The 21,616-nt window shown below is 37.5% G+C and overlaps 1 protein-coding gene across 7 annotated transcripts in view; it reads left to right on the plus strand.

Annotated features, from left to right (window-relative positions):
- The window catches only part of PTPRD (protein tyrosine phosphatase receptor type D), a 2,142,992-nt gene that overhangs the window by 2,025,474 nt on the left and 95,902 nt on the right, over positions 1–21,616 (plus strand). For 4 of the 7 annotated variants that reach the window (XM_082404327.1, XM_082404328.1, XM_082404330.1 and 1 more), the window contains one exon: positions 5,391–5,488. In XM_082404327.1, coding sequence (XP_082260453.1) covers positions 5,391–5,488 — 98 coding nt within the window. Of the gene's footprint in view, positions 1–4,843; positions 4,886–5,390; positions 5,489–21,616 lie in introns of all 7 variants that reach the window. The other 3 variants (XM_082404325.1, XM_082404326.1, XM_082404329.1) reach the window with 1 other exon arrangement.

Genomic DNA, 21,616 nt, shown 5'->3' on the forward strand with positions numbered 1-21,616 from the left:
CCCCAGTGTCTCTCCCAGTGCCTGTGGACACAAACATGCTGCCTGTCACTCTCAACCTTCTTTGATTTTAATTCACACACCAAAGGAACATTTTGCTCTTCTAAAACAGAGATCACAATCTTGTTAGCCAAATGTGGCCTCCAAAAGTCTTTTCTTTGACCCCTACTGGATCTCAACAAAATTTTGAGTCAGTAGTGAAAACAGAGGAAAGTCACATCATTATCTGGGTTTTCAGTTGCTGTTGAGAGCCTGAGAAGCCTCACCCTCTTGGCTCTGTAGTACTAACTGGAAGATATCTGCTAGAGCTTTGCACCCCGCTAGAAGTTCTCCACAGTCTACACCAGCCCTAAGGATGGCCCTGACATTGAGACAGAGTTCAGTTGCCATTCATCTAAAGCTTATTATTATTACTTTTTTAAAAATATAGAGAAATATTTCTCTTTCCTGAGACTCCACTGAAAGTAGAGAAATGAAAGACAGCTTGCTGCACAAAAGGCTCCTTGTTGCACAGAAACGGGGAGGAGTGCATTACTTGTGAAAGTGTTTACTGTTCAGTACCTGGTTATCTTTAATCATTTACCTAACCGACCTGGCCAATTGAGCCACTGGAAACCTTGACCCCTGCTTGAGGAGATTGTAACTTCCATTCTAGAAATAAAACAGTAAAGATGCCAAAACCACTTAAGATTTTGTTATTGACTAGATGGGCTAAAATATACAGGTCACTTAACTTTTCTAGACCTCAGAGCCCTCTTGTATAAAATGAAAATGCTGGACTAAGTAACCTCTAAGGCACCTCTCAGCTTACAATGCCATGATTTTAAAGTTTTACATCTTATAAGGAAGCCACCACGCAGTTACTGTCACAAATATTTACCCTGTTAAAAGTAGCCGTCATGTTTTTTCCTCCAACCTAAGGCAGATTTCAGTGACTACATCTGTCATTTTTCAGGTTGACAGTGTATATTGTCGTATCATAGCTTCAGAATGAAAACTCTGCTCCGACGTAACGTGTGCCTTTAAAATGCACTTATGTCGTGCATTTGTAGCTTTGAACTGATGAGGTCGTGACCCTGGCAAGTCCTCATCAGCTGTGAGCTGCCCTTCAAGTTCTTGTTAATAATAGCTAAAGCACTAAAGCTTGCTAATGGAGACTTAGAGCAGATTCAAGGCTATCACCAGGAGAAAGCTGATCTCATTCTCATAAACTCTGATTCTTGCACGAAAAAAGTAAAGTTACAGCCCCCTGCCCTCATCAGAAATTCCCAAAGGACTGAGACTCATTACCGGGGAACTTTAAAAATATCAATGTCTGGCTCCCCTACCCAGCTATTCTGAGTTAATTGGTCAGGTGTGCAGCCTGGAAGGAAGGAATTTTAAAACACCTCAAATTGTGCTAATGTGAAAACACTGTTCTAATAAAACGTGGATTCACAGACTGTGAGCAACAGCCAGGTTGCCAGACAAAAGATTGAAAAGATACCACAGTGAGGTCAAATTCATAGTTTTCTTAGTGTCTGCTTTTTCATTCAGATTCTAACATGCTTGATTATATCCTGTAAATTTTTTTTTTCCACGTTGGACAATGGAGCAGTTTGGGGAGAATTGTATAACACTATTTTGCAACAGACCCTTGGTTATTATTTTCTGATACGACCTAGAGTTTCATGTTAAATAATAAATGCTGGAGAAGATGTGGAGAAAAGGGAATCCTCCCACACTGTTGGTGGGAATGTAAATTGGTGCAGCCACTATGGATAAGAGTATGGAGGTTCCTTAAAAAAAACTAAAAATAGAGTTACCCTATGATCCAGGAATGCCACTCCTGGGCATATATCCAGAGGAAACTCTAATTTGAAAAGACACATGCACCCCAGTGTTCACTGCAGCACTATTTACAATAGCCAAGACACAGAAGCAATCTAAGTGTCCATCAGAAGTTGAATGAAGAAAATGTTGTATATATATTCAATAGAATACTACTCAGCCATAAAAAAGAATGAAATAATGCCATTTGCAGCAACATGGATGGACCTAGAGATTATCATACTGAGTGAAGTCAGCAGACAGAGAAAGACAACTATCATATCACTTATATGTGGAATCTAAAATATGATACAAATTAACTTCTTTACAAAACAGAAATAGACTCACAGACATAGAAAACAAACTTAAGGTTACCAAAGGGGAAAAAAGATGGCGGGAGGGGTAAATTAGGAGTTTGGGATTAGCAGACACAAACTGCTGTATATAAAATAAGTAAACAACAAGGTTCTACTGTATAGCACAGGGAATTATATTCAATATCTTGTAATAAACCATAATGGAAAATAATATGAAAAATATGTATATGTATAACTGAATCATTTTGCTATATACCAGAAACTAACAGAACACTGTAAATCAACTACACTTCAATAAAAAATAAAATAAAATAAAATAATGAAAAGGAATAAGTAAATAAATAAGAGTTTCATGTTAGAGGAGTTTCACCCCACGTTTATTCTTCAGCATAATTTTTATGTTGACATTTATTCATTTTGAATACATGATATAAGATCATAATTTGGTTAGCTAAAGAAAATTGTATTAAACTTAATTCAAAAAGTTGACAATTCAACTGCATATATTTTCTGTTTTGTAGAATGTAAATGCTCCCCACCCCTCAAAGAAAAGATAGTTACTTTTAGAACCTTTACATATGAACTACATCCACAAGACCCTTCTCTGCTCAGACATCCTATCTACTTGAGAAAGAAATGAGTTATAAAGAAGGAAGTGACTCCAGAATTTATCTAGCCCCACATTTTTATTTCACAGATGAAGAAATTGAGGTGCTTGATAACAAGAAGTTTGTCCCTATTCGTAGATGGCAGACCTAGAAGTAGAACTCACATTCAGTATACTAGTCCATGATTTCTTCTCCTGAACCATCAGATTCCCACAAAGCTTTCCTCCCCTTTCTGTGAAAGATCCATTCTGCCATTTTTACTTGTCCTAGAACTTGAGTGCAATACTGTCAAGTCTTAAATAATGATTCTTGAACACCAGGATGTCGTTGCATGTGATATATACATACCCTGAATTAGAATGTAATGGATCAGTGCAGGTTTGCTTGGATTTCTCTGTAATTAGCTTCCAAAGTAATACTCCCAGACCATGTGCCAGTGCATGCCAGAAGTAAATATGCTGATCGCGTCTTTGGTTGATGATGATGGTCTTCTACTGCTGTTATACTAATACTTTTCCCATCTCCCACTGGCTTTACTTTTTGCAGCTTTGAGCAGTAATTCAGTCCCCTACGCCTCCCTGATTGGCTCTGTGTCCTCCCTCTCTAGCCAAACCACCACTCAGTCCATATATGATAATAACTCTCTCCCACGATTCGCTCGAAAAGGTCTAAACATCTTTGTCTCTATTATTTTCTCTGTTAAAGCACTGTAATGGATGTCCACATCATTCCATTTCCAGATAAGCCTAGAGTCTCTTGTGCCTTTGCATTTCCACTCTTGTCATTGGGGGCGCCTCATCTGGATAAGATCACTTTAGTTATTAGACCACCGTCACCCACCCTTTCCTTCCACAAAATGTAAATGAGTTCAATTCTACCATCTATAGGGAAAAGTTTCAGAAATGGGTTCCAACATTTAGGTCCAAATGCATAATTATATCAGCAACAAACCGTTTCTACTTCCAAGCCGACTCATTTTTATTGGCTCTTCCATTAAGATTTTAGCTGACTGAAAGCAGACTTTCATAGCCATAAACACTAAAGTACCACCTATCACAGCACAGTGCTAAAATGATTGGAAGAAGCAAAATAGTTTTTTTACCTAACTTACCAAACCATTGATAATTCAGCATTTGAGACAAAGGAACTCACTGGGTGGCTTTCAATAACAGCACAATATCTAAAATACCCATAAAGTAATTACACATTGTGTTGACTTAGTGGTCGCCATACCATAGCCTGACACCCTCCAAAGAGTCCCCAGGACGGCAGAATGTCAACATGGCTTCCAGTTTGAGCCCCTCCCTCATTCTTTTTCTGTGTCAGAGGCTTCCCTGGGGGCATGCTAGTTCACGTTTTTCTAGTCAGCTGGAATTTGCATCTGTAAGACATGAGGCAGCAATGCTCTCTCATGGTGCTCTTGAAAAATTAATCAGAAGAAGTAAAATGTAAATCACATGAAAAGTGAGAAACCATTGGAAAGACACAGGAATCAGCAAAATTGGTGGATTATTTTTAACAGAATCTATGAATCTAACATACCTTCAGCTGGCAGACTGAACTAAGATGTATCACCCACTGTCATTGCTTTCTTTCTTTTTCTACCTTCTTTTTCCTCTTCATCCTTTCACCATTTGCTCCCTTTCCTGCATTCATTTCCCATTAGTGGACAAAGATGTTTACACCTGAAGTGGATTGTAGGTTTGCTGGGGGTTAAATAATGGGGGCTTGGGGCAAAATACCACAAAGCTGTCAGTCTGGCCATCAATAAATGTCCAGGAGAAGGCTGCAACCCAATCTCTACAATCTGCTACGAGTGAAAACATTTTTGAAACTCAGTTTGGTGTCTGATTTTGTCATCAGTGATTATTGTCTATGAGCTGTGGTGCATGTCCTTCTTTGTGTCCATATATGCATGTGAATGTCAGTCACCTACAGGTTTATGAAATATTAAAGCGATCTTAATCTAGTCACAATGTACAGTGGATCCTGTAAAAACCTGCAGCATTTTTATTAGGCTTTTAAAAAAGTATATCAGACTATCCATTTCATTTTTATTTTTAAACAAATTCATTCTGTTTTATTTTATTTACACCATCATTTCCTTTGCAGGTTCAGATGATTCTGGTTACCCTGGTAACCTTCATTCTTCAAGTTAGTTTTCCTTGATTACGCATAAGTCACTTTACGTTTCCTATCAAGCTATTACGCTTTTCCTTTTAGGGCTTTCTCAGTATCTGTTTTCTTAGTTCACTTTACACCATTTAATTCCACACAGTTTCCATTTCACACAGTGCAGGAGAAGGAGTTTGAAATGACATAACAGTCATTACTCAAAGCAGAAGTTGACATCAAGCCTGACTGTCAGTTTTCTCCACGAGCTCACTGCATTGATTCATAGCACAATAACGCTTTCTTTCACACTAGGAGTGTTAGTTTGGAGATTATGCTTGGTAGTTTTTCATTTGGCTACAAAATTCATCCTTCCAGAGCATGTCCTGCTTTGAGTAACCAAACTATCTGCCTGCTTCCTCACATTAAACATCTTTACTACTCACATATTTTCAGGCCATTTCTAACTATAGTATTCTCTATATTTTGGAATAGTTAGCGTCATTTTCATTCGTTTTCAAATGTCTTTATTCTTTCCTTTTAATAGGTATGGCTAGCCATCCTCCAATACCTATCTTGGAACTCGCAGATCACATTGAAAGGTTAAAAGCAAATGACAACTTGAAGTTTTCCCAGGAATATGAGGTAACTGAGTCTGTTTATACTTGACGGTATTTTCAAGAATTGCCCCCCTCTTCTTTTTGACCATATTCTTAAAAACTAACTTCATCAGTTCTTTTTCATTTAAATATGACTCAGCATCTGATATAAAAGTTTATAACAAATAGCCAACTTAAAAGTATCTGTATAATTAATGTAGTAGTTGTACTTTGAAAGGTGTTGAATTATTTATATGCGTTTGGTATTACTTAATGAGGTTGATTTATGTTTCCTGATTTCAAGTTCATAGACTATACTGAATGTATAAGCTTCCCAGTATACCAAAAGGGTGCCAAATACACTGATTTATGGTCAGAAGGCTCACTGAAAAAGAAATTACACGGAATAAGCAGATTTCCCAGTACTCTTTTTCAGTTTTACATGGCCTAAAAGCTGTAATTATTAAGTACCTACACATGATTTTGCCATTCAGTCTAAAATAATATTAGGGCTAATATTAAGATAGTAATATGTTCGCAGAAAGCTGCCTATTTTTGAAGCAATGGTGAACTTAATGGTATCTTAAACTTTCAGAATGCTTAAAGGTTTTGTGTGAATCCTTGATGAAAATGAATAAAAAATTGTTGTATATGTCTGGGTATTTGGATATTGTGGCATTTATCAAGCAGAAAGTTGTAAAACTGGATCTTGGTATGGTATTCCTCAGCAACAGGGAGGGACCCATAGTGAAACCAGTGCATGGATTATTTATAACTAAATGATCATTTATCTTTTAGATCAAGTTTAACTTAGCGTAAGATTAACATGTCCAACTAAAATCTTCTAATTGTGCCAAATAACAAAACTGTTTGGAACAGTTCAAATTCTACCATAAAGAGTTTCTGATTTACTTAATGGGAGTCTTAAAACACAGTCCTTGTTACATCCTTTGGTTTCTGTTTTACCAACCTGAAATGAGGCTGATGGACTAGATATCTCTCAGTCCCTAGCAGCTCTAACATTTTGCCCTGTCATATTCGGTTAGAAAACCGTAAGAGGAGCCCTAACCTCAAGTGGCTAGAGGGATATCAACTATGTGAAGAAGCTCCGTGTAAGAGAACGTAGTGCAGTGGTGCCTTCGGCAGTCTGGATATTTGCATGGACTTTCTAAAGTCTTTAAACATTCAAATTTTGATTATTTAAATTATTGCGCTGGCTAAGCAAAACATATCTGTAGCCCCATGTACCCTCACCTTCAAGAGCTGGTAACCTTTTATGCAATTTACACACTCCAGCATCTTTGTGAAATATTTGATAGAACGCAAAGGAGATTGTGTTTGCTCATTGGTTGAGTTACATTTTCCTTTATTCTGTTCTAAGCATTTAGGAGAACATTTTCAATTTTAGGAAACACATTGGATTGTGAATTGTCTTATTTTCTAAATGGGCTGCTTCTTATTTCTTTCCTGTTCTTCCTCTTAGTCATAAAGGCTCTTTTTAAATTATGCAGTATTCTTTAAAATAATTTCTGTAGTTTCTGGTTTGAGGCTTGAGGCTGAAAATTGAGTTTTAAAAAGAAAACAAGGCATATGATGAATGCCATTTGGGGCAACATAAAAACTCTTAGTTAAGTGTTAGTTTTCAGCAACCAGAATCTTTCACTCCTCCAACCTCCTCTTTATTGTTATCATGAGTGTTGTTATTGTTATGCTTAGTGTTCCGCTATGTGCGATATGATGGGTCACAAAAAAAATAAAATTTGATAGCTCAACCTGTTAATAAGCTATTAATTGTCAATACCATTGACAGTATTTGCATCATTCAAGCAATCTCAGTTGTATGCGTTGACTACAATAACCGGCCTCCTTTAAATATGGAATTTCTCCAGAAATGCTACATGTAAAGACACTCTAATGATACTCATTTAGCCATTAGATTAGAAGTGCTCCTTGAAAGTAGTTACGAACTGCATGCTGGCAGCACTCCCGTTAAGAACTCCCCCAGTAGCCGTTGACATGATAGCCCACACTGACTACCGTTTATCACAACGATGATCTGTGATTAAAGCTCTCTGGGCATGAATTGACTCTACGGTGCCTTAACAGCCATGAAGGGGATATTTAAGTGATGTATTCCTCTGTGATAATATGATAAAGACCTCTACATAATATTTTAGGCCATGAGCAACACACTGAAAAAAACATTTTTTTTTTTGCATGTTATCTCCATATAAATTTGAATAGATTTTTCATTGGTTTTCAGTGAAGAAAATGGAGAAAACACAAGTCATTACTTTCAAACATGTAATTATTTTGGCATAATCACTATGGATTCATGTTTACTCAGACCTCTCAAGATGGGTAAAGCTAAATTTGCTACTCTGATTCTAAGACTAAAGCAGAAGTTAAAGGCATGAAACCTGTCTGCACTGATCCTGAGATCAGGATAGGAGGAAGTAGGTTTAAATTGTAGCACAGTATTATTAGATCATGTGAGAGACTTCCTTTACTGTAAAGAAAATTGGACTCAGACATCGGATTCATTGACAGCTGGAAGAAGGAACCTGAGAAATTAGTATAACTGCATCTTGAAGGTCTCTACAATTACTTTAGGCTTTTATTTTCTGCAATGCGACTGCCAAGTCCTACTAGAATTTAAGTCCAGAATTTGAGGATGGCATCTAGAATGCAGGGAACAAAGTCCTCCTTAAATTTGGTATCACTGTCAAAGTCAGTACATCAGGCCAGTGAATGTTTAGACTGATTCAGAATAGTTGTGTAGGTCTTGCCAAATAAACTCTTAGCCAATACCTATATATGGATCATTTGGAAGCCTAATTAAAATCCAGATTCCTGGTCCGAACTTCAGAAATGCTGGTTCAATAGTTCAGCCATGTCAATTAGAAATGTCCATTTTATTTCTTTTTCCCCAGTTTTACTGAGACATAATTGAAATTTAACATTGTATTAGTTTAAGTCATACGATATAATGATTTTATATATGTGTATATTGCAAAATGATTACCACAATAAATTTAGTTACAATCTATCACCTCATATAGCTACAATTTTTTTTTTCTTGTGATGAGACCTCTTAAGATCTACTCTTAGCAACTTTCAAATATACATTATTGTTAACTATAGTCACCATGTTGTATATTACATCCCCAGGACTTATCTTATACAGTTAACCCTTGAACAACATGGATTTGAACTGCACGAGACCACTTATACATGGATATTTTTCAATAGTAAATGCCAACTACAAATTACACATTGTTTTAACTCCTGCATTGTTCAAGGGTCAATTGTAAAACGGAAGCTTATACCTTTTGACCACCTTCACTCATTTCTGCCATCCTCCACCCTATGCCTCTGCCAACCACCAATCTGTTCTCTTTTTCTAAAAAAAATTTTTTTCAGATTCCACGTAAGTGAGGTCATACAGTATTTGTCTATCTGGCTTATTACATTTAGCATGATGCCCATGCCCTCGAAAGTCCATCCATGTTGTTACAAATGGCTGAATTTTCTTTAATGTTGAATAATATTGTGTGTGTGTGTCACCTTCCAATCTCTCTCTCTCACACACACACACACACACACACACATGACCCTCCAACCTTCATTTCACCATTTGCTAAGATGGCAAATACATCTGTGTATGAGACGCACTTGACAGGCATCGCAGTCAGCATTACCATTATCAACATCATATACATGAATCCTATTTATATTAGATTGACTGTAAGTAACTACAGCCCCTAGAGTTTGCTTCATGGAAAGTAAAGGGTCGTTTGTTTTATCTATTATCTATTATAAATGTATTTATTTATTTATATAGAGCCAAAGGCTACCCATGCAGGTATGCTTCAAGAACTGTTATCTAAAGTAAGTGAGACAGAGAAACACAAATATCATATGATATCACTTATATGTGGAATCTAAAAAATGTTACAAATGAATTTATTTACAGAACAGAAACAAACATAGAAAACTTATGCTTACCAAAGGGGAAGGAGGGAGGCCTAAATTAGGAGCTTAGGATTAACAGATACACACTACTATAAATAAAATAGATAAACAACAAGGTCCTACTGTATAGCACAGGGAACTGTATTCAATATCTTTTAATAATCTATATTGGAAAAGAATCTATAAAAAGGATAGAGAGAGATAACTGAATCACTTTGCTGTACACCAGAAAGTAACACAACATTGTAAACCAACTATACTTCAAGAAAAAATTTTAAAAAGAACTGTTATCTGAAAGTGGAGGACTGTAGAGATTTTCCAACACGCTCTCTGAAACTCTCATCTTTGTGTTTTTCTCTGGGCTGCTCTATTCTTTCCCCTGTACAGGCCAGCTTCTTCTGTTTCACCCACCCACATACAGAAAATATATCCTTTGATCATATTTTCTTTTACATAGAGTCCCCCTAAAGAAAGAGACAGAATTTTTCTTGTCAGTCAAATTCCAAATGCCAGAGAACAAACTCTGAACTTCAATTGACTCATTGGGTTGTGGAGACACACGTTAGGACGTAGCTGCTAACAGCCCATCCCTTGGTTCCTTCCTTGGATTGAAGAGAAGAGCAAAGTTATTTCTGAGCCGGAGGAGGAACGAATAATTATCCACCATACTGCCGCGGAAAAGCACCATGCTAAGTGCTGAGAGGAATATAAAACTTATTAGAAACCTTTATTTCCAGGATGTCTAGAAGGCAAAATTAGATATATACCCTGTCCCCCACCCCGCAAAAATACTAAGAAGACCATCTAGAAGCTAATCCTAAGTACTAATGCAATGTTGTTGGGATTCAGTAAAGGTCAGAGTGAGGTGAAGAACCGGGAAAGGTACTGAAGAAAAGGTAGTGCTGAGAGTATAACTAGGAAGAACAGGAGGTAGGAGCATTTTGTCAGGGGGACAATGTACTTCAGGCACATTATAGATTTTACACCTTTTATTTTCTACGTTGAGAAAATAATCCCCCTTTTAAACATAGTTACAACAGCAAATTTTCTTCCAAGTTCCTAACAGCCGACTTAAAAATTACTTTTTGGACCACAATCCATCCTGCCATGGCAGTTACATAGACATGAATAGTCATCAAACATCTAGTTTCAAATCTGTCATCACTAGGTCTTTTTAGTGGTATTATCTTAAACATATATATATATATATATATATATATATATATATATATATATATAAACTACTACTATATCCAGTATCTTGTAATAAACTATAATGGAAAGGAATCTGAAAAAGAATATATATATTCTTTGCTGTACACCAGGAAAACTAACACTAACACAATTGAAGTAATTAATACTTCAATTAAATAAATACAATAAAATAAAACTCAACTACTCTGAAGATCAGTTTTTTTGTTGCAATCAGAGAAGGGCGAGAAGCTGTGGTTCACAGAAGGCCTATCAGAAGGATACCTTTGACCTATTTTGTTCCCACCACAAAGTCCGGTCCCAGTGTCTTTGCTGCCATCTGTGGGAGGTGTATTATCTTTAATCTCAGCACCCATGTGTCTCCAACATTTAGCATCCTAATGTGCTGAGAGTTTCTTCCTGTACTCATGGCAACGCTCTCACATATCCAGTCTGTACAGTCGATAGTGAGTCTCTTATCTGAAACATTCCAGATAACAGTGCTCTGTCTTTCCATTTTAATGACAGCATGTATGTGGCACCTTTGTCTAATAAGCTAAAATCTTCACAATACTGGTGAGACAGGTAAAGGAAAAAGATGTATTACTTCCTCATGAATAATGAAATGTATCAAGACAGTGCTAAGATATATAGAGACATTAAAAAACATTGCTTCGATCCTATTTTTAAATGATTAGAGCTGGAACAGACCTCAGAGATCATGTAGTTTAACCTTCTCATCTTAGAGGTAGGGAACAAGAGATTGAGAAAGGAGCGACTTGCTCAAGATCACACACCTAGTATGTGGCTGAACCAAGTCACAAATTCACGCCTTCTTGTTCTTAGAAGAACACCGTACCTTAACTCACCTGCTCTAGACACCAAAATATTTTACTGTTTGTTACTTACTATGTGTTGATTATAGAGTCCGGAAACCTAAGTCTTCAACTAGATCAATGTTTATACTAAAAATTTTTGTGAAAATGTCATAGTAACCAATTTGCGTTGCATGATTATCCCTGGGAAAACCAGTAGTTTTTCTATGACATGCTAAGGACACATTTCTTTTCTCCATAGACAGTTTCTTCATTCCCAGTGGTAAACGTTATATTTCTCTACAGAGGGACAAATTGTCTGTCATCAAAGCAATGACCACAAAAGAAAACATTTCTGTTTTCCCTAGAAAAAGGCTCTTGATGTATCGGGCCACATATGTGTGCCAGAGTGCATTCATAGGCAGAAAGCCTTCATTGCTCATGTTTTATAAACCTCCAAGCATTCATAAGGCAAAATTACTTGTCATATCTGCTTTCAACTAATTTATAATTTATGTGTAAACTCATGACAATGGACATGCATTAGAGCATCACAGAGATGCAAACAAGAAACCAAACACACACACACGCACACCCCTCTGACTTTTTGGCTAGCTTTCGATGCACTGATTTTTTCTTCAAAGTGGCTCCTTTGTCTTTCTGAAGTAAGAAAGTGGTGGCTGACAGAGATCTATTTTCATCTTTTATGCGGAGTTGATGAGTGGAATTGACCAGGGAAAAGCCTCCATTTGTAAATATTTTTTGACACGAGTCACAAGAGATTTTTTTTTTTTTTAGTTTTGAACAAATTATGGTGGTTTGTGTAATAGATGAAAAAAATGATTTTATGAAATAAAAAGTAGTAACAACCTTTTCATACCTGGGTTAGATAAACCAAGTTCAACTTCCTTCCTTCAGGGGGGATGAATGGCAGAATTCACTATTCCAAAGTGGAACATCCTGATACTGTAGCAATGGGGGTGAGAGTAGGGGAGTCATTATCTACTTTCTTAAGAACATAGCAGTTGGCCTGCTTCAGATTGGGTCCAAACCCCTCTGCATGCCACTCAGGGCCTTGTACTCATTGAGCTAACAGTGTGGGTAGTATGGCACAGTGGCTAAGAACACAGGCCTTTGAGTCAGGCTGTTTGGCTCAAGCTGTGTGACCTTAAGCAAATAACTGAACCTCTCTGTATTTTACTTTATCTCTAAAATGGAAGTAATCATAGTGCCTACCTCATAGGTAACTAAAAATAAATTAATACATATGAAATGTTCAGCAGAGTCCCTGATACAAGTGCTCAGTAGTCTGAGTAGGTACTATTTCATCAAATAAATGCCATCAATTTTAAGATGCACATTAATTTCAGAGATGTTAAAATGTGAACAAAATAAATGTCTTTGAATCAATGAAACCCTGGCCTCTTCCCATCCCTGTCATTGGTCAGACCCCTAGGGCTTTGCTGCACTCAGTTAAAAAAAAAAAAAAAAAAAAAGTCAAAGAAGAAAAAAAGAAAACTTGCTAGTTTAAACCAGCGCAATTAGCACTAGGTTGCCCTTTCTTTTATTCTACTCATTTCCTGTGTTTGAATATAAGCTTCTCCTGGTCAGGTGTTATGCCTTCTCTGTATGCTGTTGACCACATGGCCACAAGCTCACCACTGGGCCTTCAGCAGATGATTCACCAAAGTGTGTGTCTGGATTGATTTCTAACTAAATTTACAGTTCATGGAAACTCTTTGTTGTGCTCCAAATTGCTAGTAGGAACAACAGTAGTGAACAGAACAGTGTCTTTCTGTAAAAAGAGCTGCTCTTCTCATCCCCACCTGATTTATCAGCAGTTGAAGCCTTATTTTCAGACCCGTTTCTCTCAGAAAATAGACTGTTATTATCTTTAGACAGTACAGAAGTGAATGCATTTTAATGCAGACCCCTCAGATTTAACTCAAACGTACCTACTGATTAAACTCCCAGTACGTTTTTTAGAGTAAAGATGGGCCTGCCAGCTGGCAGTCTGAGAAGATGCTTTCTTTGTTTGTAGCTAAGGCCGGCCTCATCAAGTAAGATAGAAAGGCACAGAGAGTCCATTCCCGGCTGGCTGCCATTCTGCATCTTGTAAACAAATCTAGCAGCACACAAAGACACAGCAGCTCACCTTAGAAGTAATGTTGCATCCAAAACCAGGGTGTGTGTGTGTGTGTATAGTCTTTTTTTTTTTTTTAAATTCAATATGATCTTTTATTCGTAAATTCAGAAGGAATGCCTAAACTGTTAGTTTGCTTTTTGAACACAAAGTATTTCTAAGATCTGAGCAAGCAATAATGGTTTTAGCTTTATTGACTATAATGACATTAGTTCAGGATTTGCCTACAGCAGCTGGATCCAAGTGAAGTCAGGAGGCTGCTGAGGAAAGTCTCGTCCTGGGAATCCTCCAGCATCTGCCATAATTGGACTTGGGTTACTGTGTCAAGTTTATAACTGAGGAGGACAAAAAGTAAAGGAAATTCTCTTTTGTAATAGAAAACTTTACACTAAAAACAGCAATGATAAAAGCCAGTCTAGGATAGAATAAATCCTAGAGGTTTAGCTCCTGCACCTCAATTTTACTACTCTTTTGTAAATTACCTTATAAGAAGGGCTGGAGTGTGGTGTGACCCTTAAATTAGGCAGGTACTAAGTTTACCAAATGTATACGTCACACAAGTATGTGACACAGTATTAGACCAACCTGTTGTTTTTGGATGATTTTGTGGGTAATTAAGTTCTATCTGGGGCATAAATACAATTTCAATGTAGAGTCAAGGTACTTACCAAATTAACCAAGGAGTTTATATGCTTACCCCAAACGCGAAACACCGTAATATGATGATGCTCTAAGACTTAACAAAATAACTTAATTTACAGTACTGTCAACATAATTCAACAGAAAATGGGAAAACACACCTTATCTGACTGGGTCAAACACCTGATATGAAAATATTTTGGTAAAGTGCCCACATTGAAAGTAGTTAAAAAAGCAGCCCCTATTTTCTAAAGAAAAGTAGTGACAGTGAATAACTCAGCACATTCTCTGAATATTACACTGCACTCACACAAATTCAGGAGAGTGATACCCTGGACACACAGCTTATTTCACATTAGTGAACAAACCTAAAATTTTATGAAGTTCTGACTTTTGGCCAGAAGATAAAATGTCTGATATATTGTGTATAGTCTTTTATTCTTTCTGCACTTCTGTGGCTGTGAGAACTCAAACTGCAATCAAATTCTCAAGTTTCAAAGCTTATTTTTATTTGAACTTCTTTAATGTTCTTAGACCCACTTTTTAAAAACCTCAAACATTTTCCTTGCCAAGGTTAAACTCCATATCTTTTATACTTGAGCTTTTTATTTTTTCTTCTGGGAGGCAAAGCGGCATCTTGGGGAAATCTCATGTAACTTTAGTTTTCTGTTTCTCAATCCTTGTTCTCACACAAGTTTGCCATAACTAATTGGCCCTTAACCATCACTGGACATTGTCCAAATTGTCTTTCCACCTGCTCCCATGTGGAGCCCAAGGCTCTCAGGAAACAATTAATCCTGAAGTGTCTCTAGTTCCAAAGCAAGCTTTCAACTTCAAAGAGACGATAGCAAGAACTAAAAAAGAGACCACTTTTTGAGTTTTGTTTCGATTTTAAAATGAAGTTGGGGTTTTAGGGCCAGAGTGATAAGTGTGCACTTAGAGGGTTACGATAGCAGAAGCGGGAACGAGCTTTGAAGTCAGGGAAAACAAGGTTCATATTTTGACTCTGCCAATTAGTAGCTGTGCTGCTTGACCCTGAACCAGTTACTGCACCTCTCGTGGCCTTGGCTCTCTCTTATTTAAGATTAGAATATTAGTATCTACTCATAAGGTTGTTAGGAAGATGAATATATGTTAGGCACCTGGCCTCTTGCCTTTCTGCTTCTTTACGAAGCAAGCATGCAGTAAACAGAAGTGGCCCACGATGTTGTGAACTTTAATACTCACGACCTACCTATTAGTCACTGAATAGCACTGAATTTGTTTCACTGCTCATTTTATCTGCTATAATATTCCCTTCTTCTTCCGCCAAAAAGAAGCTCTATGAAAGCAATTAGGAGAAGGTGAGCGGTGATGAAGACAGAGCATGGCTATGTCTGCAAAGTTCTTTTCACATTTCATACGTAATGGAATTTCTGGAAATTAAATCCACATTAAGTATCCAGAAAGATTCAATTTCACTGATGAGTAGAACCTGTCCTCCTGTCTCTGCCATGAATTTGAATGCCACTAGACAAGCTGTTTAACTCCCCCATCTCAGTTTCCTTCTTTATAAAAGGAGCAGTTTGAATGCCTTTGTCTATTTGACAAACATTACTGCAAAATAAAAAATGATCAAGAAATAAGCTCTGCCATGGATGAGTCCATAGTCCCCTAGGAAAAACAGAAAAGGAACCAGTAATTATAAAACATAGTGGGTGGTGCTGGGAGGAGGGAGCTTAGGAAGGGGCAAGTACTGAGGTGAGGCTTTCCCGAGAGCATCTGAGTTGAAAAATCACTGAAGTGTGCTAGAAAAGGAAGACCTCAGGCCGAAGGAGATGTACATGCAGAGTCATGGACATGAGAAGAGGCCTGACTTATCTGGGGGACCCCGATGTGTTCGGTACCGGTCACTGCAATGTCAGGCTGCTGCTGCAGAGAGGTGAGGTGGGAGAGGTGATTCCATCCTTGAAAGGCCATGCCAGCATGCTGAGGGGTCTGCACCAGGTGATCTCAAAAGTATGCTCAAGTCATGGGAATGATTTCCTGCCTCTGATCCTAAAGCTGCAAACACCCCAGGGAAAAAATAAGTGCATCTGGGTTTATATCACTTTTGAGTATAGCTTTTGGGTAGAATTTTAACAATGCTGCAGGAAAGGATTGGAGCAAGGGATGTCCTTTCTTTCTCTCTCTCTCTCTTTCTCGCTCTCTTTCTCTCTTTCTTTAAGTGGTAGTGGCACTATTATTCGCCATGGTTTTTCTACTGTGGTTGAACAGGTTGTCGTTCTCAACAACAGTTGTGGAGCACACCACCATGTTGGAGAGTGATAAAAGCATTAAGACATTACATGAACATGAACCTGTGGATTTAGCAATGCCTTGGGAAACATTAGTCTTTTAGTCATCACAGATGCGGCAATTGGAGTATTTGGCTTTTAACTGACAAGTTCATGTATACAGCATAAGGAGAACTGCATTATTTCTCAGTTGCTGCGTAAGTCTCCTTAATGGTGGGTATTTATCAGTCGTCCAAACTCTAGCCACAGGCTCACGGAGATCCTTGAGTTAGTTCATTCTTCCTTCTCTCTTCTCTTCACCCTCCCCTCCCTCCTCTCTCTCACTCTCCCCCTCTCCCTGTCCCCCAACCCTCCGCTCTGCCAGTTTTGCAGAATATTTCTTTATACCTTCTTCCATGGTATTAAGCTGCACAACACTTTAATATTATGATAATATTATCTAGCCTTTCTATAGGGCTTCACTGTCTAAAAAGTGCTTTCAAGGATAATGATAACATTTGTGTAGCAGTTACTACATCACTCTTCACAATACATTACATATATTAACTCATTCAGTCTTTCCACATAGGTACTATTAGTAGTCCCATGTTACAGAAGAGGGTACTGACCTGAACTACAGGAAAGTTAAACACCCTGTCCAACTTGTCACATAGCTAGTAAGTGGCAGAGCTTGGAAATGAACCTACATGGCTTGGTGGCGGGGTGATATATGGACCACAATAAATAGTTCCCTCTGATGGTTGATTTCCTTCCACAACAGTTTTCATTATGGTCTTAAAATAAAACAAATTATATGTCATTTCTATTAAACTACTTGTTTTTTCTGATCCAAAATAAGGCACATTGACCCATATTTCTGATTGGTATAATTATATTATTTTTGCTTTTCAATATCATGGACAGTCTTTGAACAACAACAACAAAAAAGGACTTGGTTTGCTTTGGGTAAGAAACCTCATACCAGCCTCCCTCTTTGTGTTCTTATTTCTATTTTATTAAAAATTAGAAAGTTTGAAGATGAAGAGTTATCGTTTATCCCTGAAAATGCAGAGCTAGCACTCCAACTCGAACCTTGTTGAACAGAGAATGCTATATCCAGTAAGTTGGACTAGAAATCATCAACTGACCAACTTGACCCTGTAACTTTTCCCATATAATAGTGACTGCATTTGTCTTCCAATCTTGACCAATTCACTAGGCAAATAAAGTGAAGAGAGGAAGCAGAAATGAATGTTTGAAGGATTGGAAGGTATAAAGAAAGACCCAGTCTTAACTCTCAGAGAAGACAGTAGGTATTGATTTGCTTCTTGTCTTGACATTTTAAACTGCAGAAGAGTCTACTTACTTCTTAAATCCTGAAGATTAAAAACAAAAGTGAAGAAATACGCTAGCAAAATGTTCTCTTCTTCGTCTATCACCAGTTCAATTCCAGCTTCATTTAGATAAAACCCATGATGAAAGGAAAACTTGTTCACTACAGTAAATTAAGCTTCATAAGTCTATTAAAATGATGTAAAGTGACATTTACCCTTAAGATTTTTAAAACATTCTTCCATATATGCAAAAATCTTTTAAGTTTCTGCAATTTAATTTTTTATAGGAGCTGCTGAATGATTAAAAAGATAGAAGCTGTTACTTCACAATCAGAAGTTTTCCCTATTTCAAGCCGGCAAAGTGTACAAACGCATTGCCTACGTATATGTATTTCCATTCACTTCAGGGTTTATTGTTACTGTTTTGTTTGTTTTAGCTCCAACTTTTGTTTCTGCTAAAGTGAACAGTATGTCAAGTGGCCTGTAAGTTAAAGAGCTGGATTGATGAGGCAGAAGCTTGGTATCAGATCGATGATTGCACTGAATGACCTTCTTAGATTCTCCCTAACCCTAGAATTCTGTTTCTCTGATTGGTATAAAACATGATTAAAAGTAGATATTATATAGAGGAGGTTCTGATGCCGAGTTTCCCTTTTGGTTTTTTTGTTTCTCATTGTGGTCATGCCCCACCCCCACCCTGCAGGCTAAGGTCAAATCTCTTCTATCCGTGTTCTGTAACTCAGGAGTGCAGGCATGGCTGAAGTGATTGAGAAACCGTAATGACTATAGTTAATGAACAGTGAAATGCTTCCTCCCTTGTATTAAGAGCAGTTAGGGTACCGCATTCGCGATGGTAGAAGAACTTGGTCTCCTTCCCCCCGCCCCCCCACAAGGTAATTAATTGACCTCCTTGTCATCAGTTGAGACATGAAAAGAATAAACGTTTCTGCCTGAGCGTTGGAGTTGGTGGATGTTGCTGTGCAACTGGGCATTGACTTCCCTTTTTGTTTCTTTTCTATTCCTTCCATATTGATCCTTCGTGTCACAGCTCAAGGAGTCTCCCATTACCTTAAAAAGCAAAACAAAACACTGTCCGAAAGTTTCAGAAGTTTGAATCTAGTGTCATAAAGTTTCCGCTGGGAATTATATTTGAGGATTTTCAAAATCTTCTAATCTAGTCTACCTCTGTTGTTTTACTCAAGAGATGACATTTTCCTGGAGGTTAAGAGACAGACATGGCTGAAGCCACTCAGCCAGTTTCTCATCTAACATTATATATAACAGCTGATGTTTCCTGGTAGACTCCCTAAATAAAAACACACAAGTAAATAGAAATATTCTCAAAATAAAACTGTAGTAATACATGTTAAAGTCAGGTTAACTTGAAACAACAAAGAAGTTTTGCTGTCTATATGAGAACCCAAATTATAAAAAGAACTAGACATTTAGGTAGCTATCAAGGTTTGCGATAAAAGAGGTGACTTTTATTTATTGAAATAAGATGGTTTTAGGCCAAAAGGAAATTTATGTGATATATTTTGTATATTTTTCTTCATTATTTTGAGATAGAATTCATGTGTTTAAAGTACAGCATTTTTTAAAAAGTGTACAATTCACTGGATATACTTTATATTTGAATATTAAATGGATATATTATCAAGAATCAAGGAGACCACTAGGCTTTTCTCCCCTACATTTTTATGAAGATTTATGCTTCTTTGGTTTGCAACACGTTTAAACACCTGACAGAGGGAGCTCTTGGCTCTGTGGAGTTGTTTGCAAATGCTAGTGTCAGAGTCTGGGGAACGCTTGAGTAAAAGACCAATATTAAGGTGAGACAGGTGGCTGGCACTGTGTATGTGGCAAGTTTGATTTACTCTTCGCTGTGCTTGAATCCATGATATAGCAAGGGATCACAGTCTTTATTGTTTTACCGGTGTGTTTTCCACTAAAATCGAGCTTTTTCAGGGCAGGGAATGTATCATATTTATTGGGGTATCCCTGGGACTAGCAGGTAATATTGGGGTATTTACCTGTGACTAGCATGATGAATGTTACTGGAATGAATGTAGGAATAAGTGTAAAAACTGAAGCAGGAACATGGTATGCTCTTCACATCTCCCTTTTCCCAAGCATAGTCACACAATATCAAGATGGACATCATTTATCAAATCATGAATAGAGATGCTTCATTAGGTTATAATATTACTGTACTGCAGCATAGGTCCTATGGGAACAGAGGGGCAGCAACCTCATGGGCAATGGTCTTCTATCTAGGTGGAGAATCAACCTTTGGCTTCCTTGGTGGACCTCCCTTGGGCAGTATAGTAGTAGGACAGTGCAGGAGATCAAGGTTATCTGACAGGGATTCTGCACAGATAGGGAAGCCATTCATTCCTGTGCCTGACCTAAAGCAGCAGAAGAATGCTGGTTGCAGAACTCACTTTTCCTATTCTCTATGTCTATAAAGAAAAATGATCTGTAGTATTCATATCTCCAGGCCAACTCTGGGCAGGGAAATCATCTTTCCTCAAAGCTAAAAATCTGCCAGCAAGTTTCACAAAGACTAGTAGTTTCAGTATTTATCTCTCTATAGTTTTATCATATAAACATATTTGCATGAAAAGAACATGTCTGTTTTCTTAAGACTTCATCTGTTCTTGCTACTCATTTGCTCTTGAAAAGGGATATAATCTTTTTGTTTTTGATCTATAATCATTCCCACAGCAAACAATTGTGATGCCACAAACCGAGGATTATAGTTTTCCTTAGAGAATAAACAAATGAACTCTGTGAAACAAAGCTGCTCATTTCTTCCAAATATCCCTGAGAGCAATGGAAGACAAATTCTAAAAACACTGGCTACCTCTAAAAAAAATTTCCGAACACATGAATGCCCATTCCTTTAGAGGTCTGTTTCCTCTTCTAGCTTTATATTCAGTTCATCTTATACTACAGACATTTACTGAGTTCTTACTATGTACCAGGTACTTTGCTAAGCTCAGGGGATACAAAAATGAATAATATATAATCCTTGTCCTTGAATTTTGAGCGTAAAGTTTCCTTCAGTTTTTTAGCCAAATTTTAGGCCATAGCTACAATAACTGGATTTTGTCAGGATTCCAATAACATGCAGCTATGAGTTTTACTCCAATGTAATAGGACTTGGATTTTTGTCTATTTTTGTTTTGGGGTTTATTTTTTAACATCTTTATTGAAGTTTAATTGCTTTACCATGTTGTGTTAGTTTCTGCTGTACAACAAAGTGAATCAGCTATACATATACATAAATCCCCATATCTCCTCCCTCTTGCGTCTCCCTCCCACCCCTCTAGGTGGTCACAAAGCACCGAGCTGATCCCCTGTGCTATGTGACTGCTTCCTACTACCTGTCTGTTTTACATTTGGTAGTGAATATATGTCCATGCCACTGTCTCACTTAGTCCCAGCTTACCCTTCCCCTCCCCATGTCCTCAAGTCCATTCTCTATGTCTGCGTCTTTATTCCTGTCCTGTCCCTAGGTTCTTCAGAACTTTTTTTTTTTTTTTAGATTCCACATATATGTGTTAGCATACGGTATTTGTTTTTCTCTTTCTGACTTACTTCACTCTGTATGACAGTCTCTAGGTCCATCCACCTCACTACAAATAACTCCATTTCATTTCTTTTTATGGCTGAGTAATATTCCATTGTATATATGTGCCACATCTTTATCCATTCATCTGTTGATGGACACTTAGATTGCTTCCATGTCCTGGCTTTTGTAAATAGAGCTGCAATGAACATTGTGGTACATGACTCTTTTTGAATTATGGTTTTCTC

Source organism: Balaenoptera borealis (genome assembly GCF_965194805.1).
Source record: "Balaenoptera borealis genome assembly, chromosome: 8".
In the NCBI taxonomy this organism is placed as follows: Eukaryota; Metazoa; Chordata; class Mammalia; order Artiodactyla; family Balaenopteridae; genus Balaenoptera; species Balaenoptera borealis.